This window comes from Malus sylvestris, chromosome 2, assembly GCF_916048215.2.
Source record: "Malus sylvestris chromosome 2, drMalSylv7.2, whole genome shotgun sequence".
NCBI classification, from domain to species: Eukaryota; Viridiplantae; Streptophyta; class Magnoliopsida; order Rosales; family Rosaceae; genus Malus; species Malus sylvestris.
Window position 1 is genome coordinate 14,253,729 of NC_062261.1, and position 25,689 is coordinate 14,279,417.

Here is a 25,689-nt window from a genome sequence, read left to right on the forward strand (position 1 = left end):
TGCTAGCTACATTATAAGAGACCAGGTTGTTAGCACAATATTATTTTGAAGTAACTACAGAACCATTTAACTCTTTATCTAGTAATACGTCTCTTACCAGAATTTTGGAAAAATTAGAAAAAAAATTCGAGCTCGAATCTCCCATGCTCGTTGATAAATGAAAAGGGTAGTGCTATTTCACACCTTTTTTTTTACTTTTCACATACCCTTGTTAACTTTGTTCATTGATCTTCTTGAATTCATTTAATTTAACGACCAAAAATTGAAAGGGGTATGTAAGAGGCAAAAATGAATGTGTGGATAACACACACTGTTCATAAAATCCCCCCTAGTGCCGCCATTGGCAGCCTGGTCACCACCTTGATTAATGCTTAGGCGTTTGAAAATTAAGAAATGGTAACTAGACCTACTGAGGCGTTCGCTTAGACTGCCTAGGCACCCGCCTAACCCACCTAGACGCGCCTAGGTTGCGACTCACTTAGACAAAAAATAGATAACTTTCATTTTACATTTTATTTTTTCAATAAATTGTAAAGACTTGTTGAATACTTAAATGAACACATATTATATGTTTGTTATCCATGTTTTCATTATATTCCAATACTTCATAATATATACGTCATTCTATTTTTGTATGATAAAATTATATATATTTTAAGTATAAACAACCACTTACTTATACGAAATATAACAGATTTGCTTAAATTTGCCTAATCCGCCTAGTCACCTAATCGCTAGGCCCCATCCCACCGCCCGACTAGCGCATCTTTTAAAACCTTGATAGCACCACCCGATAAAAAAGTAAGACTTGAGAGGCTGTCTCCTCTGTCATTTTGCAATTTGAGAGGGACGATGAGTCGTCAACTTCTTTGGCAGGCTTCCCCTACCCGTCAACTTCTATTAGTGAACAAATGTTGGAACAAAAATGGTTTAATTCAGCATCAGTTGGCCAAAATTTGTCTGAGCCCGGGCTTGAACCGGGGAGAATAGCGTGCGAGAGTAGTGATAACTAACTACACCACCCACCACCCACCACCCACCACCCAGACTTCACTTGTCAACTTTTTGGGTGTAGGAGTTTGGAGTCTTTGGACATACAAAAAGCTTGTTAAACATGCATCTCATTTGTCATTGCCACATTATTATCGGTAGTGTAATAAAGACTAATCATCATCTATCAATTGTCTTTTATTTACTGTTCTTAGTGTGTGTATATATATCGTACATACGTGTATCATCTTCATGATCATGCGCAATTTTAATACCACTCAATTTATGGCATGTTTGCATGTTTACCACTCACCCAGAGTCACAGAAGCCAAGAATCAAAATGAGAATGAATGAGCATGAGATAATCAACTCAACTTTTGGCAGCTAATTACTACTACTACAGGAAACGGACTTTCGAAGAGTTCTTATTATATCTGATTCGCAGGAGGTGGTCTTTCTCCTCAAGAGTTGGGGGGACGTTTAGGGCAACATCGGGAATGTTGGTGATATAAACATTTTACTGGTGTAGATGGGTATGGAGGAGGTCTCCTTTCGATGTAGTCAAGGGAAAAGCACTTGGTCGGTTTGAGTTTCGGGAACAAGGAAGAAATATTTGGGAAGATGCTTCTTCGTTTTGGTTGATTCCGCGGCTGAAAAACGATATTGGAGATGATTAGTTTGTGGTTGTTTGTTATGGATTAACTTTTGGAACAACATTATTTTTATTTTTTCATTTTATTAACATATCTTTACACTTGAACTTGCTGGGACATTTGGTGATCATGTAAATCCTGTTCTGCATGGATTAATGCAACCCCTAAAAGCATGCATACATCCAAGTTTCCTTTAAAAATAACATCAAGAATCATCAACAAGTAACAACTACTTTACATTCCCCCCTCAGAAACAATCTCTCAAACGTACACAACGATTAGTACATGATATTTCAAAACAAGTCTCTGATCATCTAAGCATCTGCATAGAACCCACCAACTGACTCCGAAAACTAGAGTAATTCACATTACCCAACTGACTGCCACTCCCTTGGAATCCAACGCCGTCCAGTCTATCAGCCCCAGCTCTCTCCAAAGTCTGCACTTGCTTCTTCAAAAACTTTACATAATGTATGGCCTCATCCAACATAGAAGCAGTGTCCATTTTAGTCCCACCAGGAACAAGTCTTTGCAGGATTCTGATCTTCTCACTTATCCTTTCCCTCCGGTGCCTCGCCGCCACGCTCTGTGGGTCTTTCGAAATCTTCACGTTCCTCCTCTTCGGCGGCTTCACCGCCTCCGGGTCTATCTGAATGGGCTGCATTGCTGCTATCCTGAATATCATCTCCCTCATTGCAGCCATAGAGTTTCTCTTCTCGTATGGAGAAGTACTGGATGGGACTGCTAGTCCTGTAAGACTAATACCAGAAGGCTTAATTAGTCTTGGGGTTACGGGTTCTTGGACGGGGTTTCCCATGAAGGAAACAGAGGAGGGTAATGCAGGATTTAGCAATGTGGGTTGTTGAGGAACTGCATTTGGATTTGGGTTATGGAACATGGGTAGTGGAGAAATGGATTCAAGATTATTGGGGTTAGGATTTGAAACCCAATTAAAATCTATCTCTGGAAATGTGGGATTATTGTTGTTGGGGTAAGAGTCATTGCAGAAGTGATCGGGAGAGTGCTGCTGTTGTTGCATTTGCATCATCATTGTCATCATGTCCATGTGATGATGATGATGATCACCTCCTGCTGCTGATGACGATGATAATGATTTGAGCATGTCAACATCCATGGCTTCTTAGACGCGAGCGAGAGAGAGAGAGAGCAGGATGGAAATAATGTGAGAAACAGAGGAGGCAGAGGTATGGGGGGAGGTGATGAGTGAGGAAGAAGGGACTTTGTTTAGGGTTAGATTGGTGCTGTGACAGGGATAAGGAGGATGGAGAAAAGTTGAAAGGAAGCGAATAAAGTAGTGGAAGTGAGAATTGATTTAAATACTGAGAAAAAAAAAAACCAATTTACAGGATCCAGCAGGCTTCATTGTAAGTGGGGAAGGACTTTATATGGCAAGTTCTAAGTGACCATTATTTTAAGCATCTCTGGAAACCAATAGAAAAATCTTTAAAAAAAAAATTTAATGAATTTATGCATCTGATAGAGACTGCCCATCATGTAAGAGAAAGATTTATATAAAATAAATTTACTTTCGCGTGGAGTTTTAATCTAATAATACATTATCATGTGTAATTTGTTTATATATCAATATATTATTAGATTACAGTTTCACAATAACAATCACTTTTGATTTTGAACAAAAACAAATTATCAAAGATCCAAAGAGTAGTAGTATTCTCATCAGATTAAGGGTAGAGTTTTTGAAAGCTTGAAATTAATCACCACTAAGTTGATGGGACTTTTTTCGATGGGATGGTTGAAGAATGGTGCATGAACTTAGAACTGTTGTATGATCTCTTTGACTTGAAGATATTTGCTTTGCCTAAAACATTTCACTTTATGGAAAACAAAAGGATCAATTAGGAACCCACAGTCACATGAAATGTGTCAGATAATAACATATAGCATAACTCATCTTCTTAGAGTTCGACTATAGAAATCGCAAATGAACAGTTTTTAACCTTATTCGTTCAATTTTTAACTGTTAATACATAATTGACTGATTATGAACACAAAAAGATAAGTTTATACACATGTATCAAGTATAATTCATTCATAACAAAGATTGAGTCATTTTATGTATGCAACCAGGCGAAGAGATAGAAACACACTGTTGTATACAATATACCCAACAACCTATTTTCTCAAACATGTTAGTTATAACAGTTTCAAATTTTAATGTCATAAGAAGATAAAGTTAAGTACGTTATTATATACAGCTGTAATACTCAAGAATCTCTCTGCACAGAGAGTTTAGCTATATCTGTTTAAACGTCGTAACCATTCGAGTGTGACTGTCACGGGATAAGTCCCGGCGTTGGAAATACTCGGGTGGGTGGAGTCACCGTCAGTGGCTTGCTCATGATCCATGGAGATTGTATTTATCCTGGGGTGACTGCTGTTTCGTAGTCTCTCTCTCACTCTCCTCTCACTGCTTTTCTTGGCACGCTTTCCAAGGTGAAATAGAAGCCTGACGGTGATGCTGATTGCTTCTTTACCCTAGAAAACAACTCTTCATTTTTCTCTGTCTTCCTTGTTAACTAATAGTAACATACTTTGAACTCTGCGAACCCTTTTCAGTTTCCATGGACGTGGTAACTAATTAAGATTAGTAAATTTGACGTCGACGTAAAAGGAATGCTAGGCAGAAGATCGAGATGCCAGAGTCCTGACTGAAACAATAAGCACAGTACAGCGGGCAAAAGTAAAAAGAAAATTTTGCGTTCTACATATCAGATATCAGATAATTTTATTGAACTGATTCTCAAACACAAATTCTACTATACTTCGATGTATTATATACATCAGTAGAAATTCTCACTCCTCATATAATCAGATACCCTTTAGAGTTAGAAAAGTGATTTGAAATTATTTTCGTAATTATTATAAATTATAATAATATTTTTCAATTGTAATAGTGTAGGTTTTCTACTTAAATAACTCTATATATATTATAATATTTATTACCCATCAATACAGGAGGTAATATTTTCACACAACAATACAAGGAGTTATATTACAATATACACTAGAATGTAGCCTACACAATATGTGCTTGTGATTAAAAAGAAAAAAAGGGTTTAGGAGATGGAAGGAAGAATAGAAAAATAAAATCAACAAAATTTTGTTTATGCGAAATTACATTATTGCTTATGTTTTTATTTTGTGATAAAATACCAAATTGTCTCTCCACTTGTTTTTTGTTGACAAAAAGAGTTTTGTTAATATGTAGGAATTATACACAAATTACAATTAGAAATATATACCCTACAATACATATAATAATTACGAATTAATTTCCTCTAGTCTAACATTTCTCAAGTAGCGCTATTATTGTAGCAAATATTCACATTATATTGATATCGTCCCAAGCTGCTATTATCCAACATATCGGTAACTAGTATCATATAATCTTGGTATGACATAAATAAAGTTTATTACGATAATCGATTTGCTACGGTAATAGTGTTAAATAAAAAGATTGAACATTGAGAAGTAGAAATTGTAAACAATTTTGAATGGTATAAATCAAATCAAATGTTATTAACTGCAAAGAATCTTGAGCAAAGATAATAAAATTCCTGAGAAAGTGGTTCGGCATCGGCATACTGGTCGCACTTGCCTTCCTTCATGAGCTTCTCAATGTACTTCATCCATGTGGTGCAGTCGTTGGTTGTGTGTCCCAGACCTCTATGGAATGCACAGAACTTTGTCTAGTCCATCTTGGAGGTGTCTCCTGTGAAGCCAAAAATAATCACAAAGCGACACGTGGATTTTTGGGTGAAGATGACAAATTTACCCTCGAGGCATACCGGGTCTCCTACACGCGAGCAATGGAGAATCATCCATCAACCAAATCAGGAGTACCCAAAATAGGTAACAAGTTCAAATTTGTCTCATCCATCCTCATTCCATAACCTCCAAAAACCTCCCAAAACATTTCTTTTATTATGATAATTAGCCAATTAATATATTTATACCTAATTAATATATTAATTGCTAATTGAATCACCAAATAACACCTCATTCCCTGTATATATGACCCTATTTCTTCTAAAAAGCTAAGTTGATACTCTTGCAAAACTCCCAAAAATCCTCTAAACATTTTTTCTCTCCAAATTCTAACTTTGGCATCGGAGGTTCTTCAGCCAAAGCCCCCCCCCCCCCATTCATCGTGGGCGCATGAGGTTCTTGGCCTTGACCAAAGGTGTTGATTGTTTTGTAGGTGCAATTTTATCCAAGAAGAAGAAGGCGGAAATTTGCATCCACAAGTTGGTGCTTTCATTGAGAGTTGAGATTCACACTCGTAGAAGACTTTCGCACAAAAAGGTTTTTTCTCTATTTTCTCTATTTACTAGTTCATTTGTATTTTTCGTACGTTCTTATTATTAGAAATTTTTATTTGCAAAGATTCTTTGATAAAATGTGAAAGAGAAATACAATGGTTAGAAATTTAGAAAATTCCACAAGTGAAAATTCCAATATTCAAGAAATGGGACCGCGGCGATCCACAAGACTAAATGTGATCTTAAGGGAAGCAGCACCGCCACCACAAGGCTCAACCCTGGCAACCACCGCGGTGGCCACCATGGCAATCACCCACGGCGAGGTCCATGACTCTACCACCACGGCCTGAGCCATGTCACTCCATGCCCAATGCAAGCCCTATGCGTTGCCAAGCCGAGCTCAAGCCTCGCATTCGCGAGCATCACACGCCGAGCAGCCTGCTCCCGACGAGCAGTCCACTCCCATGGCATAGCCTGCTCTCGTGGCCCAGCCTGCTCCAGCCGAGCAGCCCACTCTTGTGGCCCAGCCTGCTCCCGACGAGCAGCCCACTCCCGTGGCCCAGCCTGCTCCCATTGAGCAGCCTACTCTCGTGGCCTAGCCTACTCCCGATGAGCAGTCCACTCCCATGGCCCAGCCTACTCCAGCCGAGCAGCCCACTCTCGTAGCCCAAATCAGTCTAAGATTAGTTCAACTATCCCGGTTTCAAATTTTTGGGCTTACGATCGAACCAGGGGCATTCTCACCACATTTCTCCGCGGATTTGACATTTCCCAACTCAAATCTCACTCTCGGAGTCTACCACATTTCCACTGCTTAAGGAGGCACATTCCTTCCAAGCTTTTCCAATCCAAATGGTGAACAACACTTGTCTCGACAAGTCATAGAGTTGACAAGCGCCCTAGCACAGCAAACGACCTTGGTGAACCAGCTCTTGCAGCACACCAAGATGCAACATGCCCCAAACGAGGTGTCCCAAAGTAGGACAAGGGCAGATGAAGAACCTCTCCAACAACATCCCGGCAAGCAGCCACTCGACCATCCACGAACCGAGCGTTTGAACAGAGTACACTCCCGATTTGGCCCCCGAGATAGCGTATACTCTCATCTTAGCGCATGGAGGAGCGTGCATTATCGACTAAGCCCACGAACGAGCATACACTCACGGTTGAGGATGTACTCCGATAATCAACATGAGTAGCCTTCCAAGCGAAGTATTCATTCACAGCTAGGCCCGCAAGGATTATCCTCCACATTACATCGGAGCAGGCAGCACAGCAGACGGAAAGAAGCAGTCATTCAATCCGGCTCAAGTTCAACCAGCAGCCTATGAGTTACATGCTCGCCTGCTAGTAACATACCACACCCACCGCAGCCGCGACATAGACGAGCCAAACATATGGAATAACAGCTTAGACCAACACATCACGATCGGGTAAGCCTCAAAAGGGTCTACTCTCCAATGCGAAAGGATAAACTAATTGCTCTCCAGTGCGAGAGGGTAAACCAATTCCCCGACACCCAAAAAGGTCTGCTCTCCAATGCGAAAAGATAAACTAATTGCTCTCCAGTGCGAAAGGGTAAACTAATTCTCCGACACCCAAAAGGGTATGCTCTCTAGTGCGAGAGGATAAACTAATTGCTCTCCAGGGTAAACCAATTCCCCAACACCCATATGGGTTTACTCTCTAGTACGAGAGGATAAACTAATTGCTCTCCAGTGCGAAAGGGTAAACCAATTCCCCGACACCCATATGGGTTTGCTATCCAGTGCGAGAGGGTAAACTAATTGCCCTCCAGTGCGAGAGGCTAAACTAATTGCTCTCCAGTGCGAGACGCTAAACTAATTCCCTAACACCCATCTGGGTAAGCTATTCAGTGCGAGAAGGCCACATAGCTTAAAAGATCAAATGCTTGAAGATCAACTAGGCAACAAATGGTCAGGGGCAGCAGCCACTTTTGCACTTAACAGTTCACTCATTCGACATTTTATCTTCAATAGCTCCGATCTTGGCAGCTTTATCATTGACTACTCCATCTACGGCAGCTGAGAAATCAAACTCAAGCAGTTTTCTCATTTTTGGCAAACAGCCCAGACATGGCAGCCTAAACCGTTGCCCATGCCACACCACTTCCTCGGCCTATGCCGAGCTAATCCTTGGCTTTAATCAAGTCAAACAGCACAAACAATGGCCCTTGCCACACCACCTTCTTGGCATATGCCAAACCGACTCCTGGCCCATGCCAGCCAACGTGCTGCACCACCCCGACGGCTGCCCAGCAATAGCACTATCCAAGAATAAGGTAAGAAAAAATGAAGTTTTTATTACATTGGTGTGGCACGGAGAAGACGAAGAAAGCTACGAAAGACGGTCCTTTGCATGGGCAAGATGTAGAAGATTGCTAGAGAAGGGGGAACAAATATTCTCTAAGCTCTCTTTCTCTTGTAGGGTAGAATAAATCACTCTCCAAAGTTGATTTAATAACCCACTTAAGGTGGACTTAAATAGGTTTTGAGAGAAATTTATTTCCTTTTTCTAGAAGGATCTAATTTCATATTAAAGAGGGAATCTACATCAAAACAGGAAGCAGTCCTAAGTTTCCTAGAGCAAGAAGATCTCTACACCTGCTGCACTTTCCTACGAGCAGCCCAGCAGGTGTGGGGGCATTTATGGAGCCAAAAATAATCACAAAGCAACACGTAAATTTTTGGGTGAAGATGACAAATTTACCCTCGAGGCATACCGGGTCTCCTACACGCGAGCAGTGGAGAATCATCCATCAACCAAATCAGGAGTACCCAAAATAGGTAACAAGTACAAATTTGTCTCATCTATCCTCATTCTATAACCTCCAAAAACCTCCCAAAACATTTCTTTTATTATGATAATTAGCCAATTAATATATTTATACCTAATTAATATATTAATTGCTAATTGAATCACCAAATAACACCTCATTCCCTATATATATGACCCTATTTCTTCTAAAAAACTAAGTTGATACTCTTGCAAAACTCCCAAAAATCCTCTAAACATTTTTTCTCTCTAAATTCTAACTTTGGCATTGGAGGTTCTTTGGCCAAAGCCCCCCCCCATTCATCGTGGACACGTGAGGTTCTTGGCCTTGACCAAAGGTGTTGATTGTTTTGTAAGTGCAATTTTGTCCAAGAAGAAGAAGGCGGAAATTTGCATCCACATCTCCCCTCATGGGTGGCGGCATCTTGAAATATGGCTTGTCTCTGAGGTCACAAAGGATCTGGTTGATCGGGACAAAGAACTTGGTGCATGTCTTGGGTGTTGGGCCTCCCTTTGTCAAGGACCAATCCCTGCGTCTACTTCCTGGCTTGTCCTTGTTCTAAAGAAGCTATCACTCTCTCTGTCTCTGTGATATCCTTAGCTGCCTGTACATAACAAAGTATAAAACTTGCACCTCAAACGCACAAGCCAAAAGCAACTGTAGAAGTGCTTCCTTTCAGATTGTCTTGCCTTAACTTGTCACATTAACATTATTGCTCAAGAAACCATTTTCATACTTGATGAAACTTGAAAGTAACAGAAAAGATTAAATTCCGTATTTGTTGAAATTTAGTCAGTGAGAGAGAGGAATCTTGGTGACGGTGAATGCAAAAGCCCTCTCAAAAATTCAACTTCAAAAACAAGTACAAATTTCCACATTTGCTTCTTTTATGCAGTTTTGGTGAATTGGCAGAGTCAACCCTGCATTGCATATTTAAGGGTTGTGGTGGTGGAAATATCATCTAAAACTTGAGGTCATGATTTATAACCTTGCTTGGGATTCGTTATTGATACTTTGATTTGATGAGTATGGCCACGGCCTAGAGTAACTAGTTCAATGTCCTTCCACTAACCTTGACTTAATTAGCCTATAATATCTTGCAATTGCATGCATTAGGGGTGATTCATGTCATTTGTTGTTATCCACGCCCTAATAATGTGATTATGCACTCCAAAATTTAGAACTGGGGAATTAAACCGGAAACGGTAACAGTACATTGTAGAAAAACATTGACATCGATTTCTTAATACTTGGAAATGGAGGATTTTTCCATGAAACAGATACATTGTCACCGTAGCATCCCGTGCTACAAAAATATTTGTAAGTTTTCATTCAGATACTGTTATATTATTAGTAAAGGAGTTCATAATAATGATTTACTGGTGTCATGTAAGTTGTTTAAAAAATATATATATAAAGAAAGGGTCGACTAAACTGGGCGTAAATGGTCAATTTGGTAACGTTTTGACCAAAGAAACGGCCACGATCTCTCACACCCGAACTGAACTAGTTTGGACATAATTGATCCATGAATTCAAAGTTAAATAGTTCAACTGAGCCGAGACTGCGTGATGAACACTCACAGAAGACAAAATGGAAATGCTAAAAATTCATTCAAGTTGGGAGTCGGGAGTCGTATCGAGCATTCATGCGTCCGTGTTGGTTTGGTTCATCGAGTTTCTGCTATATATGTTTGAATTTAAACAGAGGGGGTCGAGAGAATGGACCACATTTCTGTTGAAATCAAATCATGCTAATCTGTAGCTATAATGGACTCTATATATGGAACGTTGGTTACAATACCTGTCTGTCTCAATCTCATCTTTGTAAAGTCATGGTGCTGATAAGCATGAAAGCAGTAAACTATTATTGTATATGTATAAAGACATTATACATATACTAAAACTCTGTTTTTTTAGCACTGTTCATTAACAGTGAAAGGCAAAAATGCCCTCGGTTGCTTCTTTGTTAGTTGTAATGTTGCCTACTTTCTACAATGAATTGTTGGTTTTGCCCATGGTAGCCATAATCATTGTTTATCTCGATGCTTCGATTCTGTCTTCTTCGCTTTACCTTTCAAATTGGTTTTGTCCCTCATGAATCTCTACTTTTGTCCGTCTTCATCTCGCTCTCTTCCTCTCAAATCATGTGTTCTTTTTTTCGCAAAATAGTCACGAGTAAATTTGGTTTTCATTTATATGGGGATGATGTTTCTAGTCTCCATTTTCAGAATAGTCTTGCATATCTGTAAATATTAGACTAGAAAAAAAAAACAAAAAACAAAAAAGTTAGCATTCAGTCTTTAGCTACTAATGTTCTTTAATTGAGGTCTTACTAGTTTTCAAATTTTTATCGAAGTCTCTAATGTATTAATGAATTTACATGTTAGTTACATAATTTCTTAAAATAAACATTGGTGATTGATTTAGGGTTTTAATACTCATAAATACATTAATCTCCTAATTAATATTCAATTTAAAACATTTCCAAAATTATAAAATAAAATAAAATAAGTTTGTGCTTATTGCATATTAGATTAGGAATGTAATTGTACAAATCCTAAAGTATTTGGGATATCCTTAGAAGATTCTCTAGGGTTAGATGTTATCCTAATAGAGTTGTAATCCTATTAAGGTCAAGAATTTACCTTCCCTACTACTAATAGAGTTTTTATCCTATTAGGGTTAAATGAGGTGATAAACCACACACCTCACAATACACATCTCTCTCATCTCTCTTCTCTCTTTATGCAGTCGGCCCCTCTCTCCCTATCTTTATTATATTTCAGTAAATTAGGCTTACAATAGTACTCATTAATTTTAAAAACAATTACATTATCCAAATTATAAAACTATATTTTGGACAGAAACCAAGGATTTGATTTATTTCAAAGAGTGACAAAATTTATTCATATGCACGTAAATGATGTTATGGTTGTTTTTCTAATTGCTTTTTGCATTTATAATTTTACCCCTTTATAATTGAAAATGAGTCATTATGTATTGTTTCTTTCTCTCTCCTCTTATTTCTTCTTTGTCTTTTTTCTCTCTACCTTCTCATTCTCACTCATGTCTCTGTCCCCTCCCTCCTCCTTAGAGCACTTTCACCCCTCTCAAGTTCCCTAGGGGATAGTGAATTAAATCCCTTCCCTTCCCCCAAAACTCCTCCACCCCATTCCAATCCACTAGGCTTGGGGAGCCTAGTTGATCACCTAGGCGAAAATCGACTAGCCTAGCCTCTAGGCCATGTGACGTAAGTTGACATCAGCAACAATTAAAAAATTAATAACAAAATATAAAAAATACATAAAATTTAATTTAAAATTAAAAAAATATTTTTTTTTTCTTTAAATACCTAACCATGTTTTTCCACCTTACACCACATTTCAATATTTTCAAATACTTTCAACCAATCTTTTTTTATCATCCGAAATTAAAAATAAAACTATCTTTCATTATTTTATAAAAAAAATTAATAATATTTTGATACGAATTGTCTGAGCTATTCAATTTAGAGGTGGAAATGCACTTGGGTTGTTACTGTTCACTAAAGTCAATTACCATTCACTTGGGGGGACTGAATTGCTTATTGCCCTAGGGGCTTTTTGGGGTGGAAATGCTCTTATCTCTCTCATCCTTCTTCTTTGTCCATCTCTCTCCTATTTTTTCTTCATACTTCTCAATCCCTCCTCTTCGTCTCCGTATTGTTTCCTAGATTTATGAGTTTTTCTTTTCTTTTCTAAGAACGATTGAGATTTTTTATTATTGGTTTTTTGTTTCAATAATTTTTTTTAAGTATTTGATTTGGAGGTTTTGATTAATTTGAATGCATGAATTTTGAAACTAATCTTGCAAAATTACAAAAAAATTGAAACTAATCTTGTAGAAACGCTGAAATTTTGAAACTGATTTTGCAGAAGTGTTAAAAAATTTGAAACTAATATTGCATAAGTGCTAGAATTTTGAAACTGATCTTGCAGAAGTGCTGGAATTATGAAATTGGTCTTGCAGAAGTATTGAAATTTTGAAACTGATGCATGAGCTAAAATGTTTCAAACTGATTTTTGCAACAGTGCTTAAATTTTGGAAATGCTTAAATATTGAAACTGATCTTGCACTAGGATTTTAAAATTGATCTTGCACTAGAGTTTTATAACTGATCTTGCACTGGAATTTTGAAACTGATCTTGCACTATAATTATGAAATTTGATCTTACAGAAGTGCAAAAAATTCTAAAACTAATCTTGCAGAAACACATGAATTGTGAAACTAATCTTATTGAAGCTAACGTTTACAAATCCCAAATCAGTTTGAAGTTTTTATATATGGTGTTAGTGTGTAGTTTTGGTTAATTAAGTACAAGTCTTCGTCTATTAGGGGCATGGCTAAAATTTTTAAATCTTGGTTTGCTTGTTTTTTGGCCTCAGTTTGTTGGGGTTTGAGTTTTTGTCTATCCTTGAAAATAATTCAAAATTAGTGGGATTCTATAAAATGTATTTTGTGTGTTTTCTATAGGTAAAGCTCCCTTGAGTTTATATAAAATTATTTTTAACTTTAATCTTAAATGAACCATTTTGTATAATTTTGTAACCTTAAGTGTACTACTTTTTTTTTTTTGAATAAACGATATTATATACACTAAGGGGGAAGGGGAAGGGGTGGACTTAGCCTCACAATGGGCTAACAATAATGTGTTCAAATTCGCCTTTGGCGAGAATTGAACCTAAGACATCTCACTTACAAGTGAAGAGGAAGTGTACTACTTCTTAAATATACTAATTTGTTGTAATGTGCAATGTAGCCTTTATTTTTATGTAAAACCCGTTCACTTTTTTTCTAATCTATTTTTTTAAGTTATATGGGTACGTTCTTTTTCATTGATTTGAGAATGTAACTATGTCAAGTTTATTTAAAGAAATTTACAACTGTTATTAAGACTAATATTTTTTTTTTTTTTGTGGTTTTGAAAAATGTACCCCTGTTTTGGGTCTGAAGAATCTACCACACGTTTTATGGTAATATTATTTTTTTATTAATTTTGATGAATGTACCCTATATGTTTTATATATATGTATAGTATACAATATGTTTTATATAGTATACAATAAGTTTTATATATATGTACATGCATTGTATGGCAAAACATGATATTTTATATATAGTATACAATATGTTATATATATATATATAGTATACAATAAGTTTTTTATATATGTACATACATTGTATGGCAAAACATGATCTATTTTTTTTATTGATTTTGCTTTCACGGTGGGGAGGATAATTTATCTTTATCATTTTCAATCCCACAAATTATGGGTTTTATTTAGAATCTCATTAATATAAGCAACTACAAATTTCAATTTTCAAGTTCAAATATAATAACCGACATGGAAATACATTAATACATTAATGTAAGGAACTTCAATAAAAATTGAAACCCAATAAAGTTTTAGTCAAAGTATATCAATAGCTAGGGACCGCATTTAAAATCTCCCAAGAAAAAATTAGAAAAATAAGATTAGACACAATCAGGATCCAAAGGAAGAGCTTTGAGCATATATACTGAAATCTTATTCATAACACAATTCATATGTCTGATAGGAGATAAAGAAATTATCTAAACTTGTTGACTTGAGCTTACTCAAGTTGACTATAGCAATATCAGTGTATTTTTCTCAATGCACCTAAGTTTGAATATCTCTCTTTGTGGTTTAGATTATCCTATTGTTTGTCATAAATTATCTAATTGTAGCTATCTTGGTAACTACGTTCCTTTGATGAGTTATTTGCATTAATTCTGAGTTTTGTATATGCCTCTTTGAAATCTAAGAGTAGAATGAATAATGCTCCAGCCAAACCGAAGTTTCTCTTGTAAAAAATTTAATAGGTAACCTTATCATAAATAACTTAGCACCAACTCCCCCAAGAAGAGGGGGTGAAATTTTTGCATTCAAAGTTTAGCTTCCTACAGCCGAACTCCAACTAGCATTTGCATAACAATTTATATCTAAAATGTATTCAATTAAAACCATGGTTCAGTTAGGGGTCTAAGGCCCAATAAAAAACTAGTTGCAAATGAGTCGGGCCTAAATACTATCTAATCCATGACCAACAGAAGCAAGCCCACACTCAACAAAACTCATGGCCCAAGGAATTTTTTCACCTCGCCAACACTCGTATTCAATTAAAATTTTGATGGATTTATAAATTCATGGACTTTAATAGAGCTTAATTGATTTGTAGAGATTTCATGTAAATTTGTGATTTAATTCCCTTGAAATCTCATGAGAAGGGTAATATTTGTGAATGCTTTAAATACACTACGAAATCGAAATCTCTCTAATTCCCTCAAATTCTTCAACTTTAAAAAAAAAATATTAATTGAATATACCTTGATCGTTAAACTTCTTTAAATATACCCACAATTATAATGATTTCAATAATATATTTTAAAATATTGATTGAATACACATTGAATTTCAAAAAAAATCACATAAAATTCTGATTGAATACTCTAGATTTATTAAAGAACCTCAAAATTCCAATTGAATGCACCCCCTCCCCCTTAGGTTCGTCTTTCTTTCTTCTCCTCCTTCGTCTTTCTCTCTCCTACCTACTTCTTCCTATTATTTTCCTAGATTTATGAGTGTTTTTTTTTCATTATAAGAACCATTGGAATTTTTATTTTTGATTCTAGTATTTCTTGAAGGTTTTCTTATTTTGAAGTTTTGATGATTTGGATGTGTGAATTTTGAAATTGATTCTACAAAAATGCAAAAATTTTGAAATTGATCTTGCATAAGTGCTAGAATTTTGAAATTGATCTTCCAAAAATACAAGAATTTTGAAACTGACCTTGCAGGAGTGCTGAAATTTTGAAGTTGATCTTCCAAAAATACAGGAATTTTGAAATTGACCTTGTAGAATTGCTAGAGTTTTGAAACTGATATTACAAAAAGTGCACGTATACTAGAATTGTGAAAGATCTTGAAAAGTATAAAAAAAAAATTTAAAAAATTAAGTTGATCTTGCAGAAATGCATGTTGTGAAAGATCTTGCAGAAGTGCAAAAAATTTCGAAACTGATCGTGCAAAAAATAGTTTTTACGGATTGAAAATAAGTTTGAAGTAGGACTCTGTTTCAGATGAAACGGATCGTAAACAAGAGTTCCAAATTCCATCCCGAAATGTTCGGAATTTAATTTAGCTTCCGATTCCGACCCAAAAATTTTCGAATTTAATATTAGCTTCTGATTCCAATTCGACATTTTTCATAAATTAACTGATTATTCCAAAACGGAATTCTTGGAGTTTAATTTTAGCTTCCGTCCAATTCGAAAATTTGCAAAATGAAATGATTATTCCGGATGTTATGTCCGAAAAATGAAAATTTTCGGAATTCCCAAAAATCTAAAAGTGCTGCAGTCATATTTAGAATAGGAATGTGATTGTGTAAATCCTATAGAATCTGGGAATGTATCTTATATTCCTATTAGGACTAGATTACCTATTAAATATTGTAATCCTAAAGGGAAAGGTTTTACCCTTTCTACTATTATAAATAAAAGCACAATGGGGTGAATCAAACACACCTCACAATTAAATCAATCTCTCTTCTCCCTAAAGCTTGTTGCACCCCTGTCTCTCTCTAACCCTAGATCACTCAATCAAATAGGCCTACAACAAAAAGTAAATAATTCTAAGTTGGGCCAAGCATTTGTTTTCATTTGTTTTAACCACAAAAGGAACCGAAAGGCCTCGTTGCTTACCCCCCCCCCCCAAAAAAAGCCCAAAAGGCTTGACATCGGCTTCAATTCAACGCCATCGCTCGTTTCCTGCGGTGAACGATGTGGAACAAAAGAAACTTGTCTATTCTAGTTTAATCTCATGCGGTGAACGATGTGGAACAAAAGAAACTTGTCTATTCTAGTTTAATCTCATACAATGAAAACTAAGCAAATCATACGCATATTTGTATTTTAGAATTTCTATATCACTTTTTGAGTAATATATTTCATATGTCATGTTCATGCTTATATTTTGGCTCCTTTTTTTTTTAGGTTTATTGGGGTTTGGGTTTTTATCTTCTTAAAATGACTCAAAACTAGTAGAGTCCTCAGAAATATATTTTGTGGTTTTTTACTTTTACTCGGTGTTACTTTGCTTATAGGTTTTCCTAAAAGGCATTCCTTAAGGACCAACATTTTCTTGCATTTTGTTTAGCTAGTAAACAATAAATAAATGTCATTTAAAACTATGATCTAGTGTCTAATGTACTCTTCTTCACTTACAACTGAAAAAGTTTAGTTTTGATTCTTGTGAATGCCAATTAGATAATGATAAATATTAAGGAGACTCTAAAAAATGAAACTCTCTATGGACTCTCAGTCACCTCATATTTTTAACACTATGTTTTATAATGTTAGCACAAGAATTAACGTTAAGATATGAGGTAACAAAGAGTTCATGAAAAAATCTCATTTTAAGAGAATCTCCTTGATTCTCTTAGACAATAGAAACCAATTTATTCATCTACTGTTAAGTTAAATATAAAAATAGACAAATAATCTAAAATTACATTAATAAAACCCTCTTTGTAAAGGGACAATTTTGTCTTCTACCACAAAACAAAATAATGGGCAGTAAAGTAAATTCACACAAATTAAATTTTACAATTTTTTTTTCAAAGCCTCACCCAAGGGTGATCCTAATATCCTTTAATTTTGAAAAATCAAATATAACAGAGAAAAATTCTCTCTCTAATCCACATTCCTTTTTTCTCTCCTTCTCCTTCCCATTTTAAAATAAAAATAAAAATTATTTCACACACAAAGTGTGGGACATATGCTAGTAATGAAATACTAGCCTCTCCACACGCACTAACGTGTAGTGCGTGCAAAAGGCATTTTTGCATCACGTGTAATTGTCAAGATATACTTTAAATATATTGTGCAAAGAGGAACTCTTTTTTCTATCATGCATGTCCTAAAAAGTTATCATGTTTTTTGTTTTTACTTTGCGTAAAGTAATGATTTAAAGTTTAAACTAATGAGAGAGAGAGTGATTTCAGGAATGGTGAGGGAGAGCACTGGAAGATATTTGTAAAGCCCTGAAATTGATTTTTCAGGAGATGGATTTCACATTTTGATAAAAATCAATCTCCACCTTCATGCTCATAGGCTTTCAGTCTCATACCAATTTTCAACTAACGCAAAAATTCACAAAAATGTGAAGGTCAAGTCAATCTATCCAAAAACTTAAAAAGTAAACTGTGAAAGGAAAACATGCAGTTATTCTAATTTTATTTCAAGATTCGAAACACTGTAGAAAGCAAATAAAATTCAGAAAAAAATTTACAGATACATTTTTAAATTAAAAAGTACCAGGGAGAGGTGGAAAGGAAGTGGAAGAACAGAGATGGAGATCGATATTGGTGGATGGAGATATAAGGTTCAATGTTTACCCCCAAATCATTTATAAAAAATTAAGAAAAAAGAAAAAGAAATACATACTGCTCGTGCTCCTCCTTTTTAAACTCTTTGAGAGTTAGCTTGCTGAAATCAACAGTTTTCAATCAAGATCAACAATCAATCAAGGTTTTCTTCAAGCGATTATCTCACGAAATTTTTAAATTTGAAAGTGTAGCATTACTGAGAGAAATAGGTTTTAGTGTAAAAGAAATCTCTATTTGATAGGCCCTCTCTAAATCCAGTTCCTTATAGCCTGCAAATGAGTTGTGGAGATAATTTTAGTGAAAATTGGAAAGATTATGTGGTATGCTCTTCAGAGAAGGAAATCAGTGCATGTATAACAAAGTTCAAACCAACCACATATTATGCATGTATTTAGTTCACAAAAGAAATCAGTGCTGATATTGTTTACCGAAGATATAAAACTATGTACTTGCCCTCTATCAGATAAAGGCACTCAAAATCAACAGATGATGGTGAACTGGTGAAGCAGATGCTAAGATTAGCAATTGGATTAGCTTTTGTTCTACAATTGGTGATGCAGATGCTAAGATGGCTTTGGAAAACAAGGTGATTGGAGTCATACCCTTCCAAATCAAGAGAAGCAAGTTGGCAAAATTTATCAAACATTAAAGGCATACCTTTCTGAAGTGTGGAATCAGAGTCGGCATTAAACTGGTAGTACCGTGAAATTAACAAAAAAAAAAAATATCAAAACAGAGTCGGCATTAAACAGAGATGCAGGATAAAAAAAAAATATCTTGTACAAAGAGGACATATTCGTTCATCTCATGCTTCTGAAACCACACAACGAACTCCTGAAAACCAAACTTAGCCTCCTTCCGATTACTCATCTCTAAATATTGGTGGTATGCAATTGCTTAGTGTTGAACCTCCCACCAAACACTAATTAAAAAAAATCCAAAAATTGCTCTTCATAAGGGAGAATAATAAAAAATAACTCACACTTTTTTCCTTTTACTTTTGCTTCTCTTTTCTTCACCGACCTCCTCCTCTGCTTGTTCGTCTTCGAGTTTCAGTCTTGCTATCTCAATCTACAAAACCCAAAATTGACTACATTAAACACAAAACCCACCAAGAAATTACCTCCATAAAAAATGCCACAAAAAAAACACATTAAGCTCCACATTCAATCATCAACCCAAAAACTTGAAATCCCTCGAGAACTTGAACAACCCCCCCCCCCCCAAAAAAAAACCAAGGAAAATAAAAAAAATCTTAAGACAGTATCACATAAAAAGAAAATGGTTACCAGATTGTCTTTGAGTGAGTGCGTGTTTTGCCTCAGTGCAATCTTTGAGAGAGCAAGAGTGATGGAAGCTATTAAGGACACAGAAGGAAAGATAGCAAAAAAAAAAGTGTGAAGATGATGGGACCAAAAAGAAAATTGCAATTGGAAAAAATCTTTCATCAAACGTTGAAATCAAAAGCTAAATGGTAAGGAAAGTTGGGGTTAGAGATTTGCACAAAATGGAAAACTTACTTAAATATGGTGATCGGAAAAGAGAAGGGAAGATGAGCAATAGCCAGGAGATTGGGCTCTTGAAAGTGGGCGTTCGGGATCGAAGGTGTGAAAAGGATGGGCTCCAAGACGGCATCTCGAAGTCTGGTTTTTAAAATTGGGCTCTTTTCGATTATTCATCTGTATATGGCGGTGGTATGGGGGTAGTTATTGTTGAACATTCAACTGAACTCAGATCGTGGGAATCGTTAAACTACTCTCTGGTTTCGTCGTGGGAATCGTCAAACTGTTCTCTGGTTTCGATCGTGGGAAGTTGGAGTATGACTGATAACTGAACTGGCAACTGTCTTCCTTTTCACTTTCCATTAGGTTTCAAATTCTGTTTTTAATGTTATTACCTCTTTATCCTTCTTTTGTTGATTTACATAGAGTCATTAAGTAAAGGTATTTTAGGGGTTATCTAATGCTTCACCAAACTAGCCTTCTCCATTTATCTATATATATATATATATATATATATATATATATATATATATAGATAAAAAGAAGGGGTGTGATATCTACACACCCCATTCTACTTCTCACACACCTTTTTAATTTTCGGCCGTCGGATCGGATGAATTAAAGAAGATCAACAGATATAAATTATCAAAGGGTGTGTGAGAAGTAAAATGGGGTGTGTGGATAGCACACCCCAAAAAGAATGATAAACGACAACAAATCCCGACCAGCCGCGTACACTAAGGGCGTGTTTACATAAGGGGAATGGAGTGAGTGAAATGAGAATTGCATTCATTCCAAGTGATTCATGTGTTTACTAACATTGAGGGAATGAAATTGTATGTGGGGCCCACCAAAATAGGGAATCAGATCCCTGATTTGCTTAGAATCGGATTACCAACCAATAGGTGGTGTTTGGATTCCTGAAGAAAGCCCTCAACTCGGAATCAGTTTTTTCTACCCAATATACCCTTATCTCCGGTAACACAGCACCTTCAGGTTTCAGATTCCAGCCGAAACATCAACGTCAACACCTGTTAAACCATTGGATTAATTCTCATCACCCACCATCACAAGGCACTATTCGCCCTTCTCCTTCTCTAAGCTACTTTGCTACATACAAACGCCAACTTTCACTCCACAGCCCTCCAATCACAGCTCCGGCAAATGGGTTTTCTCCCTTCAGACGAATTTTCAACTCTTACCTCCAATCTTGTAAGCTCCGCCATCCCTGATTTGTTATTTATCTTGCTCCGATTACAATATTTTGCATTTTTTATTTCTGGGGTTTGTGCATTCCGTCGATATTCTAATACTCTTTGAACCGTTGAATCGGTTTTATACCTATTTTGTACAAGGGTATTTTAATAATCAAACTGGTTTTGATTCCAATTCATATGAATTGATAAACAGTTAATATAGAATATGCATTATTTGCACTCCGGTTTCATACAGTTTTAGTAAATAACTTCAATAGAAATCTGATTCTAATTTCATCTCATTTCAATTCCTTCTCAATTCAATTTATCTCAATTTGATTATAGATTAGTAAATGAAGTAAACACCAAATTTTATTGTCGAACCCCTAACCTATCTTGCACACCCCGGGCCGCACAGATACTAAAATGTCCCGCGCCTCATTTTTACACAAAACACCCTCACCTATCAAACCGAACAAAGGGTAGTAGACCCCACTCAATCATCTAATCCCACACCCACCTCAATCTCCCTAACCATACACCCTTGCACACCCAAAAGCGACTCCCACCCCCACAAACCCGAAATTTGAAAATTTTGTGTGGATTACTTCTTTTCGTATATCTTTTTTTTTATCTTTCAAACACTTTTGTTAATTTTTATTTATTAATTTTTTCAATTTATTAGACTGGATGGTCAAAAATTAAAAAATGTGTGTGACAAGCAAAAGTAGGTGTATAAATAACACCACATTTTTTACTGTCCTTGAAAAAACATGAGGTCCTGTTTAATGATTATGAAGATGACATCATTAATATATCTCACTTTTAGTGTAAGTTAATGAAAAATAAATGTGTTATTATTTAAGTGAAACATTAATAGGTGAAGCCATAATTTGGAGTATAAAGTATTCCGCCAATTAGAGCTTTTCGATCCAGTCCAATGGATGCCTAATTTTCTTTAACAACCATTGGATTGTATGAAAGGGCCCTTGGTAACTGTGTATTCGATATTCTAACTCTAACACTATGTTTGGATGAGGAAAATAAACTTGGAATTTTGATAAAAGTCGGAATTTATAAATTGACATGCACCAATTTCCTTGTTTGGATTCATAAACACAGAAATTTAGAATTTCTGCGTGAAAAAAAACTTAGAATTTGTGACCTCCAATTCCCAAGTTCAAATTCCATGTAAATAGGTGTCATTTCCCAATTTCTATGATTGAGAGTTTAAATATAACAAATTCTATATACAATTCCATTGTTTTTTTGGGTTAACCAAACAAGAAAATTTACAAATTCTAGAAAATAAAATCTCGTCATTTCAATTTCCATCATTTTTAAATTCCTTAGTAATCTTAAATTTCTTCATCCAAACGTAATGTAAGGGCCCGTTTGATTTCCACGTCATTCTCAAGTTAAATTTTTTTTTTAATTGAAGACGAAAATCTTATTTGATAAACAGTGTGACAAACGAAACAGTTATGTAATACACTAAAATTTCAAATAATAACATCGCAAAACGGTGTTACATAATTCTCTGAAGTACTATAAATTTTCAAATAATAACGCCGCGGAAACTGGTGTTACCAGAAACGCTTTAATACCTACGTTGAAGAAACCCAGCTGTAACCCAATCAGCTGAGCTCTGCTCAATCACATGTGAACCTTGGCCCCCACTCTGTCTCCATCTAACCCCAAAAACAACTCAAATCTACCTCTAGATTTCTCTCACTAAATACCCCTCCAAAAAACCTATGATTTTCTCTCTCTAGGTTTTCCATGGCTTCTTTAGCTCCTTTCACTCTCCTCCTCTGCTGCTTCCTCATTTTTCTCCATCTGGGTCCTCTCATCCAAGCTCAAATCGACGAAACCAGCTTGAAGCTAGTGACGGAGGGTCTGGACTGGCCGGCCGCCACAATGTCGCTGCTGGACGACGAGCTCGAGGAGGCGGATGACGAGGACGGCGACGACTTGGAACTGGACGTGGAAAACGCGTACGCGCGCAGATCTCTGTTCTGGAGGAGGATGAAGTACTACATTTCGTACGGCGCGCTGTCGGCAAATCGCATCCCGTGCCCGCCGCGGTCCGGGAGGTCTTATTACACCCACAATTGCTTCAAAGCCAGAGGCCCAGTTCGTCCTTACTTCAGAGGATGCTCTAGAATCGCCCGATGCAGACGATGATCAGGTGGAGACGATGATGTTGTTGTTTGATGGGTTTAGATGGGCTGAGTGGCAATTAGCGACTAAGTTTTGGGTATTAGCGTTCGAGGTTGTTTTATTGTTCATGGCATATTAAGCATCTACTTGTTGCTGCTGCAGAAGTATTAAGAGTGTAATGTGCTTGTTTATATATATCTAATTATGTGTTATAGTAAGTTAATTAATTAATCTTTTGAATCGGATATCGTTTACTCATCTAAATAAATCTATGGTTCATCATGCATATGCTACTTGATACATATACCATTGATTTATTTGAAATATTTGAATGACTAAACAATGTACGTTTCAAATGAATTTTTGTTTGGATGATCTTGAAATGAAGATTAAAAGATTGAATATGTCCAATTGCAAAATTTTTACGGTGAAGATACGTTGTTTGCAATTTGAGGAATGAGCTCATGCAAGTATTATCCTTAGTTTTTTAAGATTGTAATATTGTTATTTTTAAAGCTCAAATGATTATTTGGTTCAATGATACTCAGTACTAACCTCGAACTATAATTTTTAAAATGAGCTTAACTGTACTTAACTATCTCAACTACCCTATACCAACTCCTTTAATTTTCAACAACAACCATCGATTGTTGTTTGCTAGTTGCTACAATTATTACATGTTGCCGAAAATAAAATGCAGGAAAAATCTCACTCGTGTGTGGCATTACTGTTTAAATATTAATCAAAACACAAAGTGTTAAGATTTTAATCACAAAGTTTTTTGTTTGTGTTTATATAGATAATAGTTTATAAGTAGGAATCATATAATCCTCGTACCGGTGCTTGGTTAGGGAAAATATTTGCAGTTTCACTTTTGGGAAACCATTTCTACTTTTGAAAAGTTTGACCTAGCTGGAGATTCTAATCTTTGTTGCAAATACTTAGAGCAGTTCCAGGGAACCCTCTAGGCAATACACTATGCTATCCACCTAGTGAATAGAAACTGTCATTAATTAACAATAACCGTCTTTTGCATCCCCACAGTTGCACTTAAATAGCCCTGATAATAGATAATAAAATATTAGTATTTTTTTTATTTATAGACTAATACAAAATAATTTTATTTGTAATTTCAGATAAGATTTTTAATCGTTCTCGTTGTGCTACGTGTCATTATCTGAAAAGTTATAAAATAATACAAAATAATTTTATTTGCAATTTCGGATAAGATTTTAAATCGTTCTCGTTACGCCACGCGTCATAATCCGTAAAAAGAAATTATTGGTGATGGATTTCCGATAAGATTTTTAATCGTTCTCGTTGCACTACGTGTCATTATCCGAAAATACAATTATTGGTGATGGATTTCTGATAAGATTATTAATCAATCACATCGCGCCACGTGTAACACACACTGATCCTAGAATCAAGGCGTGCTGGCAGTCACGTGAGTGTAACGTAACCAAAAGTGCGATGCGGAAGCAATAGATAAGAAAAATACGAAGAAATAAAAACCAAATACTAGCAATAATATCCAATTGGCATGCTAGAGTAAGTTTAAGTGTGAAACACACATATTCAGAGCATAACTACTAGGTGCAGTCAAGTAGGACCATAACTAAATTACAACACCCGAATGTGAATCCTACATTTATGTAGTATGTCAGTACGTCATGGGAATCCTCGTGGGCCACCAATCGCTGCTAACTAGAACCTGGAGGGGCGCAAAACAAAATTGAGTGGATCAGTAAAACAAAGCTTTTGAAAACATTTCAATTAATAACATTTCTAACCCCTCGCTATAAAACCTGTATATTTTCCCAGAAGATAACGTAATATGCATATACTTCTTCAAATTTCTCAAATCACCAATCTTTAACAAAACCAGAAAGTATGCCATGCAATAAATGTCAATAACAGATTAAGAATGCATCAATATAACAGGTGACATAATGAATCAACCGGAGACCCTGCAGTTGGTCATGTAGGGTTAATTCCATAGCTCAATATCTAAACCAACCGGAGTCACCACAGTGACCTGTACGGCACTACTCTGCACATAAATCGGAACTACCTGAAGTAGTCTGTACGATAAGAATGGTGTAAGAATACGTTCTAGTGCTTCTCTCATCAACAGCTTTATAATAATCTAAAATCACCTACAGTCGGAACCACTCTATGGTTTGTACGACATGTCGGAACCCTCTCATGGTCTGTACGACATGCACCTACTTGGATCTAAGGTGAGCGTGCGGTGCAGGGTGAACAATATAAGCACTAACACCAGGGGTGCAGGTTTAAGCTTTCAACACAATTCATTTCATCGATAATTCACATGAATAACATAAACTCACCTGATACTCACATGTGCGTCCACAACACCATTTCACATATATATGCATCATTTACTAATTCATATAATTCATAATATGCATGCATGCCATTTCAGCTGCTGGAAACTTTGCTCACAATTCTCGTCCCACTTGAACTTAACATCCTTCCTGGTTACTTTCGTTAGTGGCAAAGCAATCATAGAAAAATCTTGAACAAAACGCCGATAATAACCTGCTAGACCAAGAAAACTCCGTACCTCAGTGACGGTTCGTGGTTGTTCCCAATTCTCCATTG

At 36.1% G+C, this 25,689-nt stretch overlaps 2 protein-coding genes across 2 annotated transcripts; one reads left to right on the plus strand and one right to left on the minus strand.

Moving 5' to 3' along the window:
- Positions 1 to 1,855: 1,855 nt before the first annotated feature.
- On the minus strand, positions 1,856 to 2,975 carry LOC126612008 (transcription factor HEC2-like). The gene has a single exon (XM_050280299.1). The coding sequence runs from the start codon at positions 2,776 to 2,778 to the stop codon at positions 1,954 to 1,956; it is 825 nt and encodes a 274-aa protein (XP_050136256.1). The 5' UTR covers positions 2,779 to 2,975; the 3' UTR covers positions 1,856 to 1,953.
- A 19,576-nt stretch (positions 2,976 to 22,551) lies between these two features.
- Positions 22,552 to 23,306, plus strand: LOC126582043 (protein RALF-like 34). The gene has a single exon (XM_050246016.1). It carries the CDS (start codon positions 22,681 to 22,683, stop codon positions 23,083 to 23,085), a length of 405 nt encoding a protein of 134 aa, XP_050101973.1. The 5' UTR covers positions 22,552 to 22,680; the 3' UTR covers positions 23,086 to 23,306.
- Positions 23,307 to 25,689: the final 2,383 nt, after the last annotated feature.